This window comes from Bufo bufo, chromosome 2 (assembly GCF_905171765.1).
Source record: "Bufo bufo chromosome 2, aBufBuf1.1, whole genome shotgun sequence".
Classification (NCBI taxonomy): domain Eukaryota; kingdom Metazoa; phylum Chordata; class Amphibia; order Anura; family Bufonidae; genus Bufo; species Bufo bufo.
The window spans coordinates 409,781,973-409,801,630 of NC_053390.1; the positions used below are offsets into that span (position 1 = coordinate 409,781,973).

The following is a 19,658-nucleotide window of genomic DNA, read 5'->3' on the forward strand; positions in this document are numbered from 1 at the left end:
GGTGGGTCAGGGCAGGCGGCAGTGAGCGTGGTCAGACAATCCGGATCGGGAACGGTGGAAGCAGTTCAGTTGGTAGGGACAAGCAGAAGAGTAGTCGGGGACAATTCCAAGGTCGGCAGCAGTCAAGTTGGTAGCAGTAGTAACAGAGGAACAGCAGTAGATGCAGCAGGATCAAGTCCAGAAGAACAATAACCAGCAGGGATCTGGTGCAAGAGGCTGGGCTTATAAAGAGGAAGTAGCAGGTGCAAGGAATCACAGAGATTAACAAGGCAAGGCTGGAACAAGGTAGATCAAAGAGTTCAGTATAAGGAAATGTCCAGAAGGGTTGGTAGTCTAGTGGCTAGAGCTACTGCCTGGGACATGGCTGGTCGCTGGTTCGAATCCTGACATTGCCATTCTGAAAATAACTAGTTTGTGGTATTTCAGGCCTACTTGAAATCTATCCCAAAAAGAAAATCTTACATTGAAGTTATTGATAGTGTCATTCAGAAAAACCTAAGACACACGTTAGCATGCTGATAGAAGTGTCATTCTGTGATTAAACCTATAACTGTCACACAGCGCAAAAAAAACAGGTCTCACATCTCTATTCAACCAAATCTGCACAGTTTTAGCTGGTCAAGTTATTTGTAGTGACCGTCAAAGCAGACTTTTTGTTCTGGGTTGAAAAAGCATTCCCAAATTTGCCATTCTGAAAATAACTAGTTTGTGGTATTTCAGGCCTACTTGAAATCTATCCCAAAAAGAAAATCTTACATTGAAGTTATTGATAGTGTCATTCAGAAAAACCTAAGACACACGCTAGCGTGCTGATAGAAGTGTCATTCTGTGATTAAACCTATAACTGTCACACAGCGCAAAAAAAAAACAGGTCTCACATCTCTATTCAACCAAATCTGCACAGTTTTAGCTGGTCAAGTTATTTGTAGTGACCGTCAAAGCAGACTTTTTGTTCTGGGTTGAAAAAGCATTCCCAAATTTGCCATTCTGAAAATAACTAGTTTGTGGTATTTCAGGCCTACTTGAAATCTATCCCAAAAAGAAAATCTTACATTGAAGTTATTGATAGTGTCATTCAGAAAAACCTAAGACACACGTTAGCATGCTGATAGAAGTGTCATTCTGTGATTAAACCTATAACTGTCACACAGCGCAAAAAAAAACAGGTCTCATATCTCTATTCAACCAAATCTGCACAGTTTTAGCTGGTCAAGTTATTTGTAGTGACCGTCAAAGCAGACTTTTTGTTCTGGGTTGAAAAAGCATTCCCAAATTTGCCATTCTGAAAATAACTAGTTTGTGGTATTTCAGGCCTACTTGAAATCTATCCCAAAAAGAAAATCTTACATTGAAGTTATTGATAGTGTCATTTAGAAAAACCTAAGACACACGCTAGCGTGCTGATAGAAGTGTCATTCTGTGATTAAACCTATAACTGTCACACAGCGCAAAAAAAAAACAGGTCTCACATCTCTATTCAACCAAATCTGCACAGTTTTAGCTGGTCAAGTTATTTGTAGTGACCGTCAAAGCAGACTTTTTGTTCTGGGTTGAAAAAGCATTCCCAAATTTGCCATTCTGAAAATAACTAGTTTGTGGTATTTCAGGCCTACTTGAAATCTATCCCAAAAAGAAAATCTTACATTGAAGTTATTGATAGTGTCATTCAGAAAAACCTAAGACACACGCTAGCGTGCTGATAGAAGTGTCATTCTGTGATTAAACCTATAACTGTCACACAGCGCAAAAAAAAAAACAGGTCTCACATCTCTATTCAACCAAATCTGCACAGTTTTAGCTGGTCAAGTTATTTGTAGTGACCGTCAAAGCAGACTTTTTGTTCTGGGTTGAAAAAGCATTCCCAAATTTGCCATTCTGAAAATAACTAGTTTGTGGTATTTCAGGCCTACTTGAAATCTATCCCAAAAAGAAAATCTTACATTGAAGTTATTGATAGTGTCATTCAGAAAAACCTTAGACACACGCTAGCGTGCTGATAGAAGTGTCATTCTGTGATTAAACCTATAATTGTCACACAGCGCAAAAAAAAACAGGTCTCACATCTCTATTCAACCAAATCTGCACAGTTTTAGCTGGTCAAGTTATTTGTAGTGACCGTCAAAGCAGACTTTTTGTTCTGGGTTGAAAAAGCATTCCCAAATTTGCCATTCTGAAAATAACTAGTTTGTGGTATTTCAGGCCTACTTGAAATCTATCCCAAAAAGAAAATCTTACATTGAAGTTATTGATAGTGTCATTCAGAAAAACCTAAGACACACGCTAGCATGCTGATAGAAGTGTCATTCTGTGATTAAACCTATAACTATCACACAGCGCAAAAAAAAACAGGTCTCACATCTCTATTCAACCAAATCTGCACAGTTTTAGCTGGTCAAGTTATTTGTAGTGACCGTCAAAGCAGACTTTTTGTTCTGGGTTGAAAAAGCATTCCCAAATTTGCCATTCTGAAAATAACTAGTTTGTGGTATTTCAGGCCTACTTGAAATCTATCCCAAAAAGAAAATCTTACATTGAAGTTATTGATAGTGTCATTCAGAAAAACCTAAGACACACGCTAGCGTGCTGATAGAAGTGTCATTCTGTGATTAAACCTATAACTGTCACACAGCGCAAAAAAAAAACAGGTCTCACATCTCTATTCAACCAAATCTGCACAGTTTTAGCTGGTCAAGTTATTTGTAGTGACCGTCAAAGCAGACTTTTTGTTCTGGGTTGAAAAAGCATTCCCAAATTTGCCATTCTGAAAATAACTAGTTTGTGGTATTTCAGGCCTACTTGAAATCTATCCCAAAAAGAAAATCTTACATTGAAGTTATTGATAGTGTCATTCAGAAAAACCTTAGACACACGCTAGAGTGCTGATAGAAGTGTCATTCTGTGATTAAACCTATAATTGTCACACAGCGCAAAAAAAAACAGGTCTCACATCTCTATTCAACCAAATCTGCACAGTTTTAGCTGGTCAAGTTATTTGTAGTGACCGTCAAAGCAGACTTTTTGTTCTGGGTTGAAAAAGCATTCCCAAATTTGCCATTCTGAAAATAACTAGTTTGTGGTATTTCAGGCCTACTTGAAATCTATCCCAAAAAGAAAATCTTACATTGAAGTTATTGATAGTGTCATTCAGAAAAACCTAAGACACACGCTAGCATGCTGATAGAAGTGTCATTCTGTGATTAAACCTATAACTATCACACAGCGCAAAAAAAAACAGGTCTCACATCTCTATTCAACCAAATCTGCACAGTTTTAGCTGGTCAAGTTATTTGTAGTGACCGTCAAAGCAGACTTTTTGTTCTGGGTTGAAAAAGCATTCCCAAATTTGCCATTCTGAAAATAACTAGTTTGTGGTATTTCAGGCCTACTTGAAATCTATCCCAAAAAGAAAATCTTACATTGAAGTTATTGATAGTGTCATTCAGAAAAACCTAAGACACACGCTAGCGTGCTGATAGAAGTGTCATTCTGTGATTAAACCTATAATTGTCACACAGCGCAAAAAAAAAACAGGTCTCACATCTCTATTCAACCAAATCTGCACAGTTTTAGCTGGTCAAGTTATTTGTAGTGACCGTCAAAGCAGACTTTTTGTTCTGGGTTGAAAAAGCATTCCCAAATTTGCCATTCTGAAAATAACTAGTTTGTGGTATTTCAGGCCTACTTGAAATCTATCCCAAAAAGAAAATCTTACATTGAAGTTATTGATAGTGTCATTCAGAAAAACCTAAGACACACGCTAGCGTGCTGATAGAAGTGTCATTCTGTGATTAAACCTATAACTGTCACACAGCGCAAAAAAAAAACAGGTCTCACATCTCTATTCAACCAAATCTGCACAGTTTTAGCTGGTCAAGTTATTTGTAGTGACCGTCAAAGCAGACTTTTTGTTCTGGGTTGAAAAAGCATTCCCAAATTTGCCATTCTGAAAATAACTAGTTTGTGGTATTTCAGGCCTACTTGAAATCTATCCCAAAAAGAAAATCTTACATTGAAGTTATTGATAGTGTCATTCAGAAAAACCTTAGACACACGCTAGAGTGCTGATAGAAGTGTCATTCTGTGATTAAACCTATAATTGTCACACAGCGCAAAAAAAAACAGGTCTCACATCTCTATTCAACCAAATCTGCACAGTTTTAGCTGGTCAAGTTATTTGTAGTGACCGTCAAAGCAGACTTTTTGTTCTGGGTTGAAAAAGCATTCCCAAATTTGCCATTCTGAAAATAACTAGTTTGTGGTATTTCAGGCCTACTTGAAATCTATCCCAAAAAGAAAATCTTACATTGAAGTTATTGATAGTGTCATTCAGAAAAACCTAAGACACACGCTAGCATGCTGATAGAAGTGTCATTCTGTGATTAAACCTATAACTATCACACAGCGCAAAAAAAAACAGGTCTCACATCTCTATTCAACCAAATCTGCACAGTTTTAGCTGGTCAAGTTATTTGTAGTGACCGTCAAAGCAGACTTTTTGTTCTGGGTTGAAAAAGCATTCCCAAATTTGCCATTCTGAAAATAACTAGTTTGTGGTATTTCAGGCCTACTTGAAATCTATCCCAAAAAGAAAATCTTACATTGAAGTTATTGATAGTGTCATTCAGAAAAACCTAAGACACACGCTAGCGTGCTGATAGAAGTGTCATTCTGTGATTAAACCTATAATTGTCACACAGCGCAAAAAAAAACAGGTCTCACATCTCTATTCAACCAAATCTGCACAGTTTTAGCTGGTCAAGTTATTTGTAGTGACCGTCAAAGCAGACTTTTTGTTCTGGGTTGAAAAAGCATTCCCAAATTTGCCATTCTGAAAATAACTAGTTTGTGGTATTTCAGGCCTACTTGAAATCTATCCCAAAAAGAAAATCTTACATTGAAGTTATTGATAGTGTCATTCAGAAAAACCTAAGACACACGCTAGCGTGCTGATAGAAGTGTCATTCTGTGATTAAACCTATAACTGTCACACAGCGCAAAAAAAAACAGGTCTCACATCTCTATTCAACCAAATCTGCACAGTTTTAGCTGGTCAAGTTATTTGTAGTGACCGTCAAAGCAGACTTTTTGTTCTGGGTTTAAAAAGCATTCCCAAATTTGCCATTCTCAAAACGGGAACAATGAGGAAAACATCTAATAAGGGACGCGGACGCGGACGTGGACATGGTCGTGGTGGTGTTAGTGGACCCTCTGGTGCTGGGAGAGGACGTGGCCGTTCTGCCACAGCCACACGTCCTAGTGAACCAACTACCTCAGGTCCCAGTAGCCAGCAGAATTTACAGCGATATTTGGTGGGGCCCAATGCCGTTCTAAGGATGGTAAGGCCTGAGCAGGTACAGGCATTAGTCAATTGGGTGGCCGACAGTGGATCCAGCACGTTCACATTATCTCCCACCCAGTCTTCTGCAGAAAGCGCACAGATGGCGCATGCAAACTAAGCCCATCGGTCTGTCACATCACCCCCATGCATATCAGGGAAACTGTCTGAGCCTCAAGTTATGCAGCAGTCTCTTATGCTGTTTGAAGAATCTGCTGCCAGGGTTTCCCAAGGGCATCCACCTAGCCCTTCCCCAGGGGTGGAAGAGATAGAATGCACTAACGCACAACCACTTATTTTTCCTGATGATGAGGACATGGGAATACCACCTCAGCACGTCTCTGATGATGACGAAACACAGGTGCCAACTGCTGCGTCTTTCTGCAGTGTGCAGACTGAACAGGAGGTCAGGGATCAAGACTGGGTGGAAGACGATGCAGGGGACGATGAGGTCCTAGACCCCACATGGAATGAAGGTCGTGCCACTGACTTTCACAGTTCGGACGAAGAGGCAGTGGTGAGACCGAGCCAACAGCGTAGCAAAAGAGGGAGCAGTGGGCAAAATCAGAACACCCGCCGCCAAGAGACTCCGCCTGCTACTGACCGCCGCCATCTGGGACCGAGCACCCCAAAGGCAGCTTCAAGGAGTTCCCTGGCATGTCACTTCTTCAAACAATGTGCTGATGACAAGACCCGAGTGGTTTGCACGCTGTGCCATCAGAGCCTGAAGCGAGGCATTAACGTTCTGAACCTTAGCACAACCTGCATGACCAGGCACCTGCATGCAAAGCATGAACTGCAGTGGAGTAAACACCTTAAAAACAAGGAAGTCACTCAGGCTCCCCCTGCTACCTCTTCTGCTGCTGCCGCCTCGGCCTCTTCTGCTGCTGCTGCCGCCGCCTCGGCCTCTTCCTCTGCCTCTGGAGGAACGTTGGCACCTGCCGCCCAACAAACATGGGATGTACCACCAACACCACCACCTGCGTCACCAAGCATCTCAACCATGTCACACGGCAGCGTTCAGCTCTCCATCTCACAAACATTTGAGAGAAAGCGTAAATTCCCACCTAGCCACCCTCGATCCCTGGCCCTGAATGCCATCATTTCTAAACTACTGGCCTATGAAATGCTGTCATTTAGGCTGGTGGACACACACAGCTTCAAACAGCTCATGTCACTTGCTGTCCCACAGTATGTTGTTCCCAGCCGCCACTACTTCTCCAAGAGAGCCGTGCCTTCCCTGCACAAACAAGTGTCCGATAAAATCAAGTGTGCACTGCGCAACGCCATCTGTGGCAAGGTCCACCTAACCACAGATACGTGGACCAGTAAGAACGGCCAGGGACGCTATATCTCCCTAACTGCACACTGGGTAAATGTAGTGGCGGCTGGGCCCCAGGCGGAGAGCTGTTTGTCCTTCCGCCGCCAAGGATCGCAGGGCAACATTCTTTGCCTCCTGTCTCCTCCTCCTCCTACTCAGCTTCCTCCTCCTCTTCTTCCACCTGCTCATCCAGTCAGCCACACAGCTTCACCACCAACTTCAGCACAGCACGGGGTAAACGTCAGCAGGCCATTCTGAAACTCATATGTTTGGGGGACAGGCCCCACACCGCACAGGAGTTGTGGCGGGGTATAGAACAACAGACCGACGAGTGGTTGCTGCCGGTGAGCCTCAAGCCCGGCCTGGTGGTGTGCGATAATGGGCGAAATCTCGTTGCAGCTCTGGGACTAGCCGGTTTGACGCACATCCCTTGCCTGGCGCATGTGCTGAATTTGGTGGTGCAGAAGTTCATTCGCAACTACCCCGACATGTCAGAGCTGCTGCATAAAGTGCGGGCCGTCTGTTCGCGCTTCCGGCGTTCACACCCTGCCGCTGCTCGCCTGTCTGCGCTACAGCGTAACTTCGGCCTTCCCGCTCACCGCCTCATATGCGACGTACCCACCAGGTGGAACTCCACCTTGCATATGCTGGACAGACTGTGCAAGCAGCAGCAGGCCATAGTGGAGTTTCAGCTGCAGCACGCACGGGTCAGTCGCACTGCGGATCAGACCTACTTCACCACCAATGACTGGGCCTCCATGCGAGACCTGTGTGCCCTGTTGCGCTGTTTCGAGTACTCCACCAACATGGCCAGTGGCGATGACGCCGTTATCAGCATTACAATACCACTTCTATGTCTCCTTGAGAAAACACTTAGGGCGATGATGGAAAAGGAGGTGGCCCAGGAGGAAGAGGAGGAAGAGGGGTCATTTTTAGCACTTTCAGGCCAGTCTCTTCAAAGTGACTCAGAGGGAGGTTTTTTGCAACACCAGAGGCCAGGTACAAATGTGGCCAGACAGGGCCCACTATTGGAGGACGAGGAGGACGAGGATGAGGAGGAGGTGGAGGAGGATGAGGATGAAGCATGTTCACAGCGGGGTGGCACCCAAAGAAGCTCGGGCCCATCACTGGTGCGTGGCTGGGGGGAAACACAGGACGATGACGATACGCCTCCCACAGAGGACAGCTTGTCCTTACCTCTGGGCAGCCTGGCACACATGAGCGACTACATGCTGCAGTGCCTGCGCAACGACAGCAGAGTTGCCCACATTTTAACGTGTGCGGAATACTGGGTTGCCACCCTGCTGGATCCCTGGTACAAAGACAATGTGCCCACCTTACTTCCTACACTGGAGCGTGATAGGAAGATGCGCGAGTACAAGCGCACGTTGGTAGACGCGCTACTGAGAGCATTCCCAAATGTCACAGGGGAACCAGTGGAAGCCCAAGGCGAAGGCAGAGGAGGAGCAAGAGGTCGCCAACGCAGCTGTGTCACGGCCAGCTCCTCTGAGGGCAGGGTTAGCATGGCAGAGATGTGGAAAAGTTTTGTCACCACGCCACAGCTAACTGCACCACCACCTAATACGGAACGTGTTAGCAGGAGGCAACATTTCACTAACATGGTGGAACAGTACCTGTGCACACCCCTCCACGTACTGACTGATGGTTCGGCCCCATTCAACTTCTGGGTCTCCAAATTGTCCACGTGGCCAGAGCTAGCCTTTTATGCCTTGGAGGTGCTGGCCTGCCCGGCGGCCAGCGTTTTGTCTGAACGTGTATTCAGCACGGCAGGGGGCGTCATTACAGACAAACGCAGCCGCCTGTCTACAGCCAATGTGGACAAGCTGACGTTCATAAAAATGAACCAGGCATGGATCCCACAGGACCTGTCCATCCCTTGTGCAGATTAGATATTAACTACCTCCCCTTAACAATATATTATTCTACTCCAGGGCACTTCCTCATTCAATACTATTTTTAATTTCATTTTACCATTATATTGCGGGGCAACCCAAAGTTGAATGAACCTCTCCTCTGTCTGGGTGCCGGGGCCTAAATGTGTGACAGTGGCCTGTTCCAGTGGTGGGTGACGTGAAGCCTGATTCTCTGCTATGACATGAATACAGATTCTGCGCTGACATAAGGCCAGATTCTCTGTTACGGGACCTCTCTCCTCTGCCTGGGTGCCTGGGCCTAAATGTGTGACAGTGGCATGTTCCAGTGGTGGGTGACGTGAAGCCTGATTCTCTGCTATGACATGAATACAGATTCTGCGCTGACATAAGGCCAGATTCTCTGTTACGGGACCTCTCTCCTCTGCCTGGGTGCCTGGGCCTAAATGTGTGACAGTGGCATGTTCCAGTGGTGGGTGACGTGAAGCCTGATTCTCTGCTATGACATGAATACAGATTCTGCGCTGACATAAGGCCAGATCCTCTGTTACGGGACCTCTCTCCTCTGCCTGGGTGCCTGGGCCTAAATGTGTGACAGTGGCCTGTTCCAGTGGTGGGTGACGTGAAGCCTGATTCTCTGCTATGACATGAAGACAGATTCTGCGCTGACATAAGGCCAGATTCTCTGTTACGGGACCACTCTCCTCTGTCTGGGTACCGGGGCCTAAATGTGTGACAGTGGCCTGTTCCAGTGGTGGGTGACGTGAAGCCTGATTCTCTGCTATGACATGAATACAGATTCTGCGCTGACATAAGGCCAGATTCTCTGTTACGGGACCTCTCTCCTCTGCCTGGGTGCCCGGGCCTAAATGTGTGACAGTGGCCTGTTCCAGTGGTGGGTGACGTGAAGCCTGATTCTCTGCTATGACAGGAAGACAGATTCTGCGCTGACATAAGGCCAGATTCTCTGTTACGGGACCGCTCTCCTCTGTCTGGGTGCCGGGGCCTAAATGTGTGACAGTGGCCTGTTCCAGTGGTGGGTGACGTGAAGCCTGATTCTCTGCTATGACATGAAGACAGATTCTGTGCTGACATCAGGCCAGATTCTCTGTTACGGGACCTCTCTCCTCTGCCTGGGTGCCGGGGCCTAAATGTGTGACAGTGGCCTGTTCCAGTGGTGGGTGACGTGAAGCCTGATTCTCTGCTATGACATGAAGACTGATTCTGCGCTGACATGAAGCCAGATTCTCTGCTATGGCATGAAGAGACTGATTCTCTGCTGACATGAAGCCAGATTCTTTGCTATGGCATGAAGAGACTGATTCTCTGCTGACGTGAAGCCAGATTCTCTGCTATGGGACCTCTGTCCAATTGATATTGGTTCATTTTTATTTTTTTAATTTTTATTTTAATTCATTTCCCTATCCACATTTGTTTGCAGGGGATTTACCTACATGTTGCTGCCTTTTGCAGCCCTCTAGCTCTTTCCTGGGCTGTTTTACAGCCTTTTTAGTGCCCAAAAGCTCGGGTCCCCATTGACTTCAATGGGGTTCGGGTTCGGGACGAAGTTCGGATCGGGTTCGGATCCCGAACCCGAACATTTCCGGGAAGTTCGGCCGAACTTCTCGAACCCGAACATCCAGGTGTTCGCTCAACTCTAATCATAACCAAACGGAAAGAACTTGGCACAACAGCAAACCTGCCAAGAGACGGCCACCCACCAAAACTCACGGACCGAGCAAGGAGGGCATTAATCAGAGAGGCAGCACAGAGACCTAAGGTAACCCTGGAGGAGCTGCAGAGTTCCACAGGACAATTATGTCTAGTTTCAACCTCTTCAAAGGACAGCTGATCAATAAAGATCCTCTGCCCTTTGGCAGCGCAAGAGATGGTGTGCCTAAAAGGGACATGGGAACAATGAGTTCCCATGACCCTGTGTGCCGCTTATTATTTTCGCGGGAAACGGTTCGCGGACCCATTCAAGTCAATGGGGCCGCTAAAAAACACACAAGATTGTCATCCGCGTCCGCGTCCATTTTTTTCCTATCATTTGCATGGCAAACCTGTCTTAGATTTTTTTTTACTTTCCTTCATGTCTGGTGATCCTCCAAAAATAAAGGAAGCGGATCACGGAACAACGGAACCCCATTTTGCGGAACGGAACACAACAACGGTCGTGTGCATGAGGCCTAATAGAGAAAGGCTGACTTACTCAATGAGGCTGTTGCCCCATTACTATATTTCTATATGTTTACTGGTATTGTTTCACTCCCTGAGTTATATGTGCACTTTGGGTCTTAAGGTGCTCACTATATGTTGTTGTAATGCATAGCATTTAGAAAGTATTAAAACTGAAACATGCTGATTGTAATATTGAATATTCTCCCCCTTTGTTCACTGCATCTATGAAGATCCAGCTAATGAACCTCTCTGAAAATAGTTTTCTTATATACGGTATCAATTGCATGTCAGAAGATTTTAAAGCAGCATTAACAAGTACGGTATATTCTGTTTCTCCACTAGAGGGACCACTTGCCCCTTTTTACGGCAGGATTTAAAACTCTATACATGTCACATTTCAAAACATGTACTGATGCATGCCCTTCACAATTCATTTTAGAATGTTTTTCATCTTTTCCTGCTACTCATCGTCTTCAAGTGCCCCGATAAATAAAAGTAATGTAAACTGAAAATTGAGAGCCTGAAAAGAATTAATGTAACCTCTGTGAAGTATCTTGAAATGTTCCTGGTGATGTATAGACTTTTCAATCAATGTTTGCACAGAACAATCATTTCTATACTTTTACATAGAACAGTGATTGTCTCAAAAGACCTGGTCATCAACTATTCTATGTAAATATTCCAACAAGGCCTGTTAATGATGGAAACATCTTATTTTACATGATGTCCCTGTCTGCACTGTTTGGTAGAGCACTAGAGAAGAAGCTGGCTTAGTGCTGAATCTGTAAAAAGTGTGGGGGAGATTAATCTAGACTGGTGCAAAGTAAAATGGTCTAAGTTGTGCATAGGAACCAATCAGATTTCATCTTTCATTTCCCAAATGAACTCTGAAAAATGAGAGGTGGAATATCATTGGTTGCTATGGGCAACTAAGTCCCTTTCCTTAGCACCATTTTTGATAAAAGGCCTTTTTAGAAGCCTATAAAGAGCCAAGAAAAAAAGTAGTGGGGCAACACCCTCGTGAATCCTATTTTAGTGCACTTCTTCATGTTTGGGTTCTGCCATAGACAGCTGTCTACACTACTGGATATATTTACTCTGATGGTCCACTTGCTATACTGGTGAAGGATTTGGTTTCACTACCTGACATTAGAATATAGTCATCAGTCTCTGGGACCAGAGTGTATGTTTCTAAGTATTTAAGGGGGTTTTCCTCATTCTCAGTATAGGCCATCACTAGCTCATCGGTGGGGGTGTTTAATGTAGCTGTTGCCAGAAGTTTACGACAGGTCTACACAGCACCGTCAACATTGTAATAGATGGCGCTCACTACTACAGTGTTGCTCCCACTGAAGTCAAGGGAGCTTCGCTATATTAACAAGCTCCATCCACTAAAATGTTGATGGTGTTGTGTAGCTCTGACGCTAACTTCCTGCAATGGAGCTACATTGAACAGCTAATCAGTGGGGGAGGGCAGGACAACTGCTTTAAAGACCTGCATTTGAAGGCCATCAGATAGCCAATGGATTATTATTATTTTTAGTTTTGAACCTTAGTGAGCCAACAAGATTATATAAAGGGGGTTAATTTAAAAAAAAAATTCCACCGACTCCGTTAAATGTAAACATTAAAAGCAAGTTGTTTTTTTTTCATATTCATAAACAGTGCTTTCAGTATGCGCTAATGGCTCCACATAATTTGGAAAAGAGATTTCCAAGGTACAGTATAAAGACTTCTAGATACAGTAATGAAATACCTGTGCACTTAAAGTCTCCAGAGGACTCTCAACTCTGGGGAAAGCCATTAGGGGCATTCCTCGTGCATCTTCAGGCTTCGGCTTAGATGGCGTATCATGTGTTCCTTTAAAATTGTGTACAACGCACAGTCCCTGCAACAGCAAAACAAAGTGTGACAGATAAAAAGCTATAATGTTACTATTTCAAGGTATGGTTGTAGCTATTAAAGTGGTTGTCCTATTATAACAACTAATATCTGATAGGCAGAGGTCCAACCGCATGGGCCTCTCCAGATCACTGGAACGCGGGCCTATTTTCTCCTATTTGGATGGAGTGGCAGTCACATTCAACACTCGTAGAGTTCAATAGAGCAGAAACATGCATGCGTGTCTGCTGCTCCACTCAAATGGGGGAATCGACCGATCAGACAATTATTCTATATCCTTTTGGATAGTAGTGATGAGCGGCAGGGGCAATATTTCGAATTTGCGATATTTCATGAATATGTGGTAGAATATTCGTCATATATTCGTATTCGAGATTATTTTCGTGATTACAAAAAATCTGCAATGTAAAAGTCGCGTAAAGCGAATTTGTAAGAACACATGATACCTCCCTGCTTCTTGCTTGTGGGCCAATGAGTCATTTGCTCACGAGCAACTTAAGCAGGGAGGAATCATGACTTCAGATGGAAAAAAATGACGAATATTCAATATAGTGCTATATATTCGTTTTTTAGAATATTCGTAATTTTTTTCCATCTGAAGTGAACAATCATTGGCCCACAAGCAACTTAAGCAGGGAGGAATCATGACTTCAGATGGAAAATAATGACAAATATTCAAAAAAACAAATATACTGTATAGCACTATATTCAATATAGTGCTATATATTCGTTTTTTAGAATATTCGTCATTTTTTTCCATCTGAAGCGAACAGTCATTGGCCCACAAGCAATTTAAGCAGGGAGGAATTATGACTTCAGATGGATAAAAATGACAAATATTCTAAAAAACAAATATATAGCACTATATTCAATACAATTACAATTACATTGAGTAATGGGTTCAGATGAAAAAAAAAAACTAATATTGTTTTTTATGAATATATTTCATACTATATTCTACATATAAGAAAGTTGCCTATAACCCACCCTTACTCGATTAACGTGCATATTACATTGCCAATTTTTTGCATAAGATAAAATAAATTAAATAATAAAGAATATTCTAATTCACTACAGACTACAATATTGCAGCTTTCTCACATTGGCCCACAAGCAAGAAGCAGGTAGGAAATGGGTTCAGAAGGAAAAAAAACAAAAAAACTAATATTCGTTTTTAAGAATACTGTATACATTACTATATCTCTTATATACAGTATATAAAAATGAGTTTCTGTCTGTCTGTACGTCTGTCCGTCTGGATGTTCTTTATGCGCGACCAAACGACTGGACCGATCTTCACCAAATTTGGCACACAGGTACATCAGGTGTCCGGGAGGGTTTTAGAGCGGGTCTCAGTTTCTCTAGGGCATACCGTTCCTGAGATATTCCCAAAAAATTACCTGCATTAGCTAATAAAAGCCAGCAAGCCTTTCACTTAAAGGGAGTCTGTCACCAGATTGTGACCTTATAGACCGCTTACATAGCGCTCTAGCATAGCAGTCTATGATTCTAATGGTACCTTTGATGTTTGCTTGTGAAGATCCCCCAAGGCAAAAACGGACTTTTATTCATATGTAAATTAGGGCTCGCAAGTGCGCATGCCCCGGCCAAGCAATGGATAGCGCAGGCGCGGGATCTCGCTGCAGAGAAGGAGGACTCAAAGGAAGAGCGGGGCGGGCAGAGGAAGAGGCTGGGGCGGAGATATGACGAAAAGAGGCAGAACAGCCTGGGCTCCAACGAGGTGAACGCCGCCCTGGGCACTTGCGAGCCCTAATTTACATATGAATAAAAGTCAGTTTTTGCCTTGGGGGAACTTCAGAAGCAAACATCAAAGGTACCATTAGAATCATAGACTGCTATGCTAGAGCGCTATGTAAGCGGTCTATTAGGTCAAAATCTGGTGAAAAATCCAAACTGCCATTTACTCGGTCACATGTCCCTTATTAGCCAATAGAAGCTCGCAGGTCTTACTCCAGGTTGCCATAACAACTGATCACAGGTTTTAGCAGTTCGCAGGTCCTTAAATATTCAGTCATATGACATATGATGGCACAACTACACTGCTACAAGCATGGGCGGTAGGGGCCACTATTAAACAGACAGGCGTTGTGGAGTTCACTGTTAAAGGGGCGGGCACTGTAGAGGTCACTGTTAAAGAGGCAGCCACTATGAAGGTCACTGTTAGGCCCCTTTCACATGGGCGAGATTTCCGCGCGGGTGCAATGCGTGAGGTGAACGTATTGCACCCGCACTGAATCCGGACCCATGCATTTCTATGGGGCTGTGCAGTGTGCACATGAGCGGTGATTTTCACGCATCACTTGTGCGGTGCCCCATAGAAATGAATGGGGTTGCGTGAAAATCGCAAGCATCCGCAAGCAAGTGCAGATGCGTTGCGATTTTCACGCACGGTTGCTAGAAGACGATCGGGATGGGGACCCGATCATTATTATTTTCCCTTATAACATGGTTAAGGAAAATAATAGCATTCTTAATACAGAATGCATAGTACAATAGGGCTGGAGGGATTAAATAAAAAATAATTTAACTCACCTTAATCCCCTTGTTCGGCAGGCGGCATCTCTTCTGTCTTCATCTGTGAGGAAAAGGACCTTTGATGACGTCACTACGTTCATCAAATGATCCATCACCATGGTGATGGATCATGTGAATGACCATGTGATGAGCGTAATGACATCATCAAAGGTCCTTTTCCTCACAGATGAAGACAGAAGAGATGCCGGCTGCGCGAACAAGTGGATTAAGGTGAGTAAAATTTTTATTTCTTTTTTTAACCCCTCCAGCCCTATTGTACTATGCATTCTGTATTAAGAATGCTATTATTTTCCCTTATAACCATGTTATAAGGGGAAATAATACAATCTACACAACCTTTAACCCAAACCTGAACTTCTGTGAAGAAGTTCGGGTCTGGGTACCACATTCAGTTTTTTATCAAGCGCGTGCAAAACACATTGCACCCGCGCGATAAAAACTGAACAACGGAACGCAATCGCAGTCAAAACTGACTGCAATTGGGTACCTACTCGCACGGGTTTGCCGAAATGCACCGGGACGCATCCGGACACGCTCGTGTGAAAGAGGCCTTAAAGGGGTAGTCAATGTTAAAGGGGCGGGCACTGTGGAGGTCACTATTAAAGAGGTGGTCAAAGTTAAAGGGGTGTGCACTGGGGAGGTCACTGTTAAAGGGGCAGGTACTGTGGAGGTCACTGTTAAAGGGGCGGGCACTTTTGAGGTCACTGTTAAAGGGGCGGGCACTACTAAAGGGACTGGCAATGTGGAGGTCACTGTTAAAGGGACAGTCACTGTTAAAGGGGCGGCCACTATGAAGGTCACTGTTAAAGGGGTGGTCAATGTTAAAGGGGTGGGCACTGTGGAGGTCACTGTTAAAGGGGCGGGCACTGAGGAGGTCACTTTTAAAGGGGCAAGCACTTTGGAAGTTATTGTTAAAGGGGTGGGCACTGTGGAAGTCATAGTTAAAGGGGCGGGAACTATAAAGGTCACTGTTAAAGGGGTGGTCAGTGTTAAAGAGTCGGGCACTGTGGAGGTCACTGTTAAAGGGGTCGTCAATGTTAAAGGGGCGGACACTGTGGAAGTCACTGTTAAAGGCGCGGGCACTGAGAAGGTCACTGTTAAAGGGGCGGGCACTGTGGAGGTCACTGTTAAAGATGCGGTCACTGTTAAAGGGGCGGGCACTGTGGAGGTCACTGTTAAAGGGGCAGGCACTTTGGCAGTCAATGTTAAAGGGGCAGCCACTGTGGAGGTCAATGTTAAAGGGGCGGCCACTGTGAAGGTCATTGTTAAAGGGGTGGTCACTGTGGAGATCACTGTTAAAGGGGCGGGCACTTTGGAGGTCATTGTTAAAGGGGCGGTTACTGTAGAGGTCACTGTTATGGGGGAAACTGTTGATATCTATTTACCACACACGGAAACATGAAATTAAATAGATGAAATATATATATATATATATATATATATATAAATGAGTTTCTGTCTGTCTGTCTGGACATTCTTTATGCGCGACCAAATGACTGGACCGATCTTCACCAAATTTGGCACACAGGTACAGTACAGACCAAAAGTTTGGACACACCTTCTCATTCAAAGAGTTTTCTTTATTTTCATGACTATGAAAATTGTAGATTCACACTGAAGGCATCAAAACTATGAATTAACACATGTGGCATTATATACATAACAAACAAGTGTGAAACAACTGAAAATATGTCATATTCTAGGTTCTTCAAAGTAGCCACCTTTTGCTTTGATTACTGCTTTGCACACTCTTGGCATTCTCTTGATGAGCTTCAAGAGGTAGTCCCCTGAAATGGTTTTCACTTCACAGGTGTGCCCTGTCAGGTTTAATAAGTGGGATTTCTTGCCTTATAAATAGGGTTGGGACCATCAGTGGCGTTGAGGAGAAGTCAGGTGGATACACAGCTGATAGTCCTACTGAATAGACTGTTAGAATTTGTATTATGGCAAGAAAAAAGCAGCTAAGTAAAGAAAAACGAGTGGCCATCATTACTTTAAGAAATGAAGGTCAGTCAGTCAGCCGAAAAATTGGGAAAACTTTGGAAGTAAGGGCTATTTGACCATGAAGGAGAGTGATGGGGTGCTGCGCCAGATGACCTGGCCTCCACAGTCACCGGACCTGAACCCAATCGAGATGGTTTGGGGTGAGCTGGACTGCAGAGTGAAGGCAAAAGGGCCAACAAGTGCTAAGCATCTCTGGGAACTCCTTCAAGACTGTTGGAAGACCATTTCAGGGGACTACCTCTTGAAGCTCATCAAGAGAAAGCCAAGAGTGTGCAAAGCAGTAATCAAAGCAAAAGGTGGCTACTTTGAAGAACTTAGAATATGACATATTTTCAGTTGTTTCACACTTGTTTGTTATGCATATAATTCCACATGTGTTAATTCATAGTTTTGATGCTTTCATAGTCATGAAAATAAAGAAAACTCTTTAAATGAGAAGGTGTGTCCAAACTTTTGGTCTGTACTGTACATCAGGTGTCCGGGAAGGTTTTAGACTAATTCTCAGCTCTCTAGGACGTACCATTCCAGAGATATTCCCAAAAAATGAACTGCATTAACCAATAGAAGCCAGCAAGCCTTTCATTCAAATCCAAACTACCATTTACACAGTCACATGTCCCTTATTAGCCAATAGAAGCTTGCAGGGTCTTACTCCAGGTTACCATAACAATTAATCACAGGTTTTAGCAGTTCGCAGGTCCTTAAATATTCAGTCATATGACATATGACGGGCGCTGTGGAGGTCACTGTTAAAGGGGCGGAAACTGTGGAGGTCACTGTTAAAGGGGAGGCTACAATGAAGGTCACTGTTGAAGGGGTGGTCAATGATAAAGGGGAGGGCACTGTGGATGTCATTGTTAAAGGGGCGGGTACTGTGGAAGTAACTGTTAAAGGGGCGGGCACTGTGAAGGTCACTGTTAACCACCTCAGCCCCCAGTGCTTAAACACCCTGAAAGACCAGGCCACTTTTTACACTTCTGACCTACACTACTTTCACCATTTATTGCTCGGTCATGCAACTTACCACCCAAATGAATTTTACCTCCTTTTCTTCTCACTAATAGAGCTTTTATTTGGTGGTATTTCATTGCTGCTGACATTTTTACTTTTTTTGTTATTAATCGAAATTTAACGATTTTTTTGCAAAAAAATGTCATTTTTCACTTTCAGTTGTAAAATTTTGCAAAAAAAACGAGATCCATATATAAATTTTGCTCTAAATTTATTGTTCTACAAGTCTTTGATAAAAAAAAAATGTTTGGGTAAAAAAAAATGGTTTGGGTAAAAGTTATAGCGTTTACAAACTATGGTACAAAAATGTGAATTTCCGCTTTTTGAAGCAGCTCTGACTTTCTGAGCACCTGTCATGTTTCCTGAGGTTCTACAATGCCCAGACAGTACAAACACCCCACAAATGACCCCATTTCGGAAAGTACACACCCTAAGGTATTCGCTGATGGGCATAGTGAGTTCATAGAACTTTTTATTTTTTGTCACAAGTTAGCGGAAAATTATGATTTTTTTTTTATTTTATTTTTTCTTACAAAGTCTCATATTCCACTAACTTGTGACAAAAAATAAAAAGTTCTATGAACTCACTATGCCCATCACGAAATACCTTGGGGTCTCTTCTTTCCAAAATGGGGTCACTTGTGGGGTAGTTATACTGCCCTGGCATTCTAGGGGCCCAAATGTGTGGTAAGGAGTTTGAAATCAAATTCTGTAAAAAATGACCTGTGAAATCCGAAAGGTGCTCTTTGGAATATGGGCCCCTTTGCCCACCTAGGCTGCAAAAAAGTGTCACACATCTGAAATCTCTGTATTCAGGAGAAGTTGAGGAATGTGTTTTGGGGTGTCTTTTTACATATACCCATGCTGGGTGAGATAAATATCTTGGTCAAATGCCAACTTTGTATAAAAAAATGGGAAAAGTTGTTTTTTGCCAAGATATTTCTCTCACCCAGCATGGGTATATGTAAAATGACACCCCAAAACACATTCCCCAACTTCTCCTGAGTACGGAGATACCAGATGTGTTTGGGTAAAAAAAAATGGTTTGGGTAAAAGTTATAGCGTTTACAAACTATGGTACAAAAATGTGAATTTCCGCTTTTTGAAGCAGCTCTGACTTTCTGAGCACCTGTCATGTTTCCTGAGGTTCTACAATGCCCAGACAGTACAAACACCCCACAAATGACCCCATTTCGGAAAGTACACACCCCAAGGTATTCCGTGAGGGGCATGGCAAGTTCCTAGAATCTTTTATTTTTTGTCACAAGTTAGTGGAAAATGATGATTTTTTTTTTTTCATACAAAGTCTCATATTCCACTAACTTGTGACAAAAAATAAAAACTTCCATGAACTCACTATGCCCATCAGCGAATACCTTGGGGTCTCTTCTTTCCAAAATGGGGTCACTTGTGGGGTATTTATACTGCCCTGGCATTCTAGGGGCCCAAATGTGTG

The 19,658-nt window shown here is 43.5% G+C and overlaps 1 protein-coding gene across 1 annotated transcript in view; it reads right to left on the reverse strand.

The window, feature by feature from the left end:
- The window catches only part of PLPPR1 (phospholipid phosphatase related 1), a 149,910-nt gene that overhangs the window by 8,600 nt on the left and 121,652 nt on the right, over positions 1-19,658 (reverse strand). Inside the window, exon 6 of the mRNA XM_040420343.1 lies at positions 12,486-12,617. Within this exon, the coding sequence (XP_040276277.1) occupies positions 12,486-12,617 (132 nt within the window). The remainder of the gene's footprint in view (positions 1-12,485; positions 12,618-19,658) is intronic.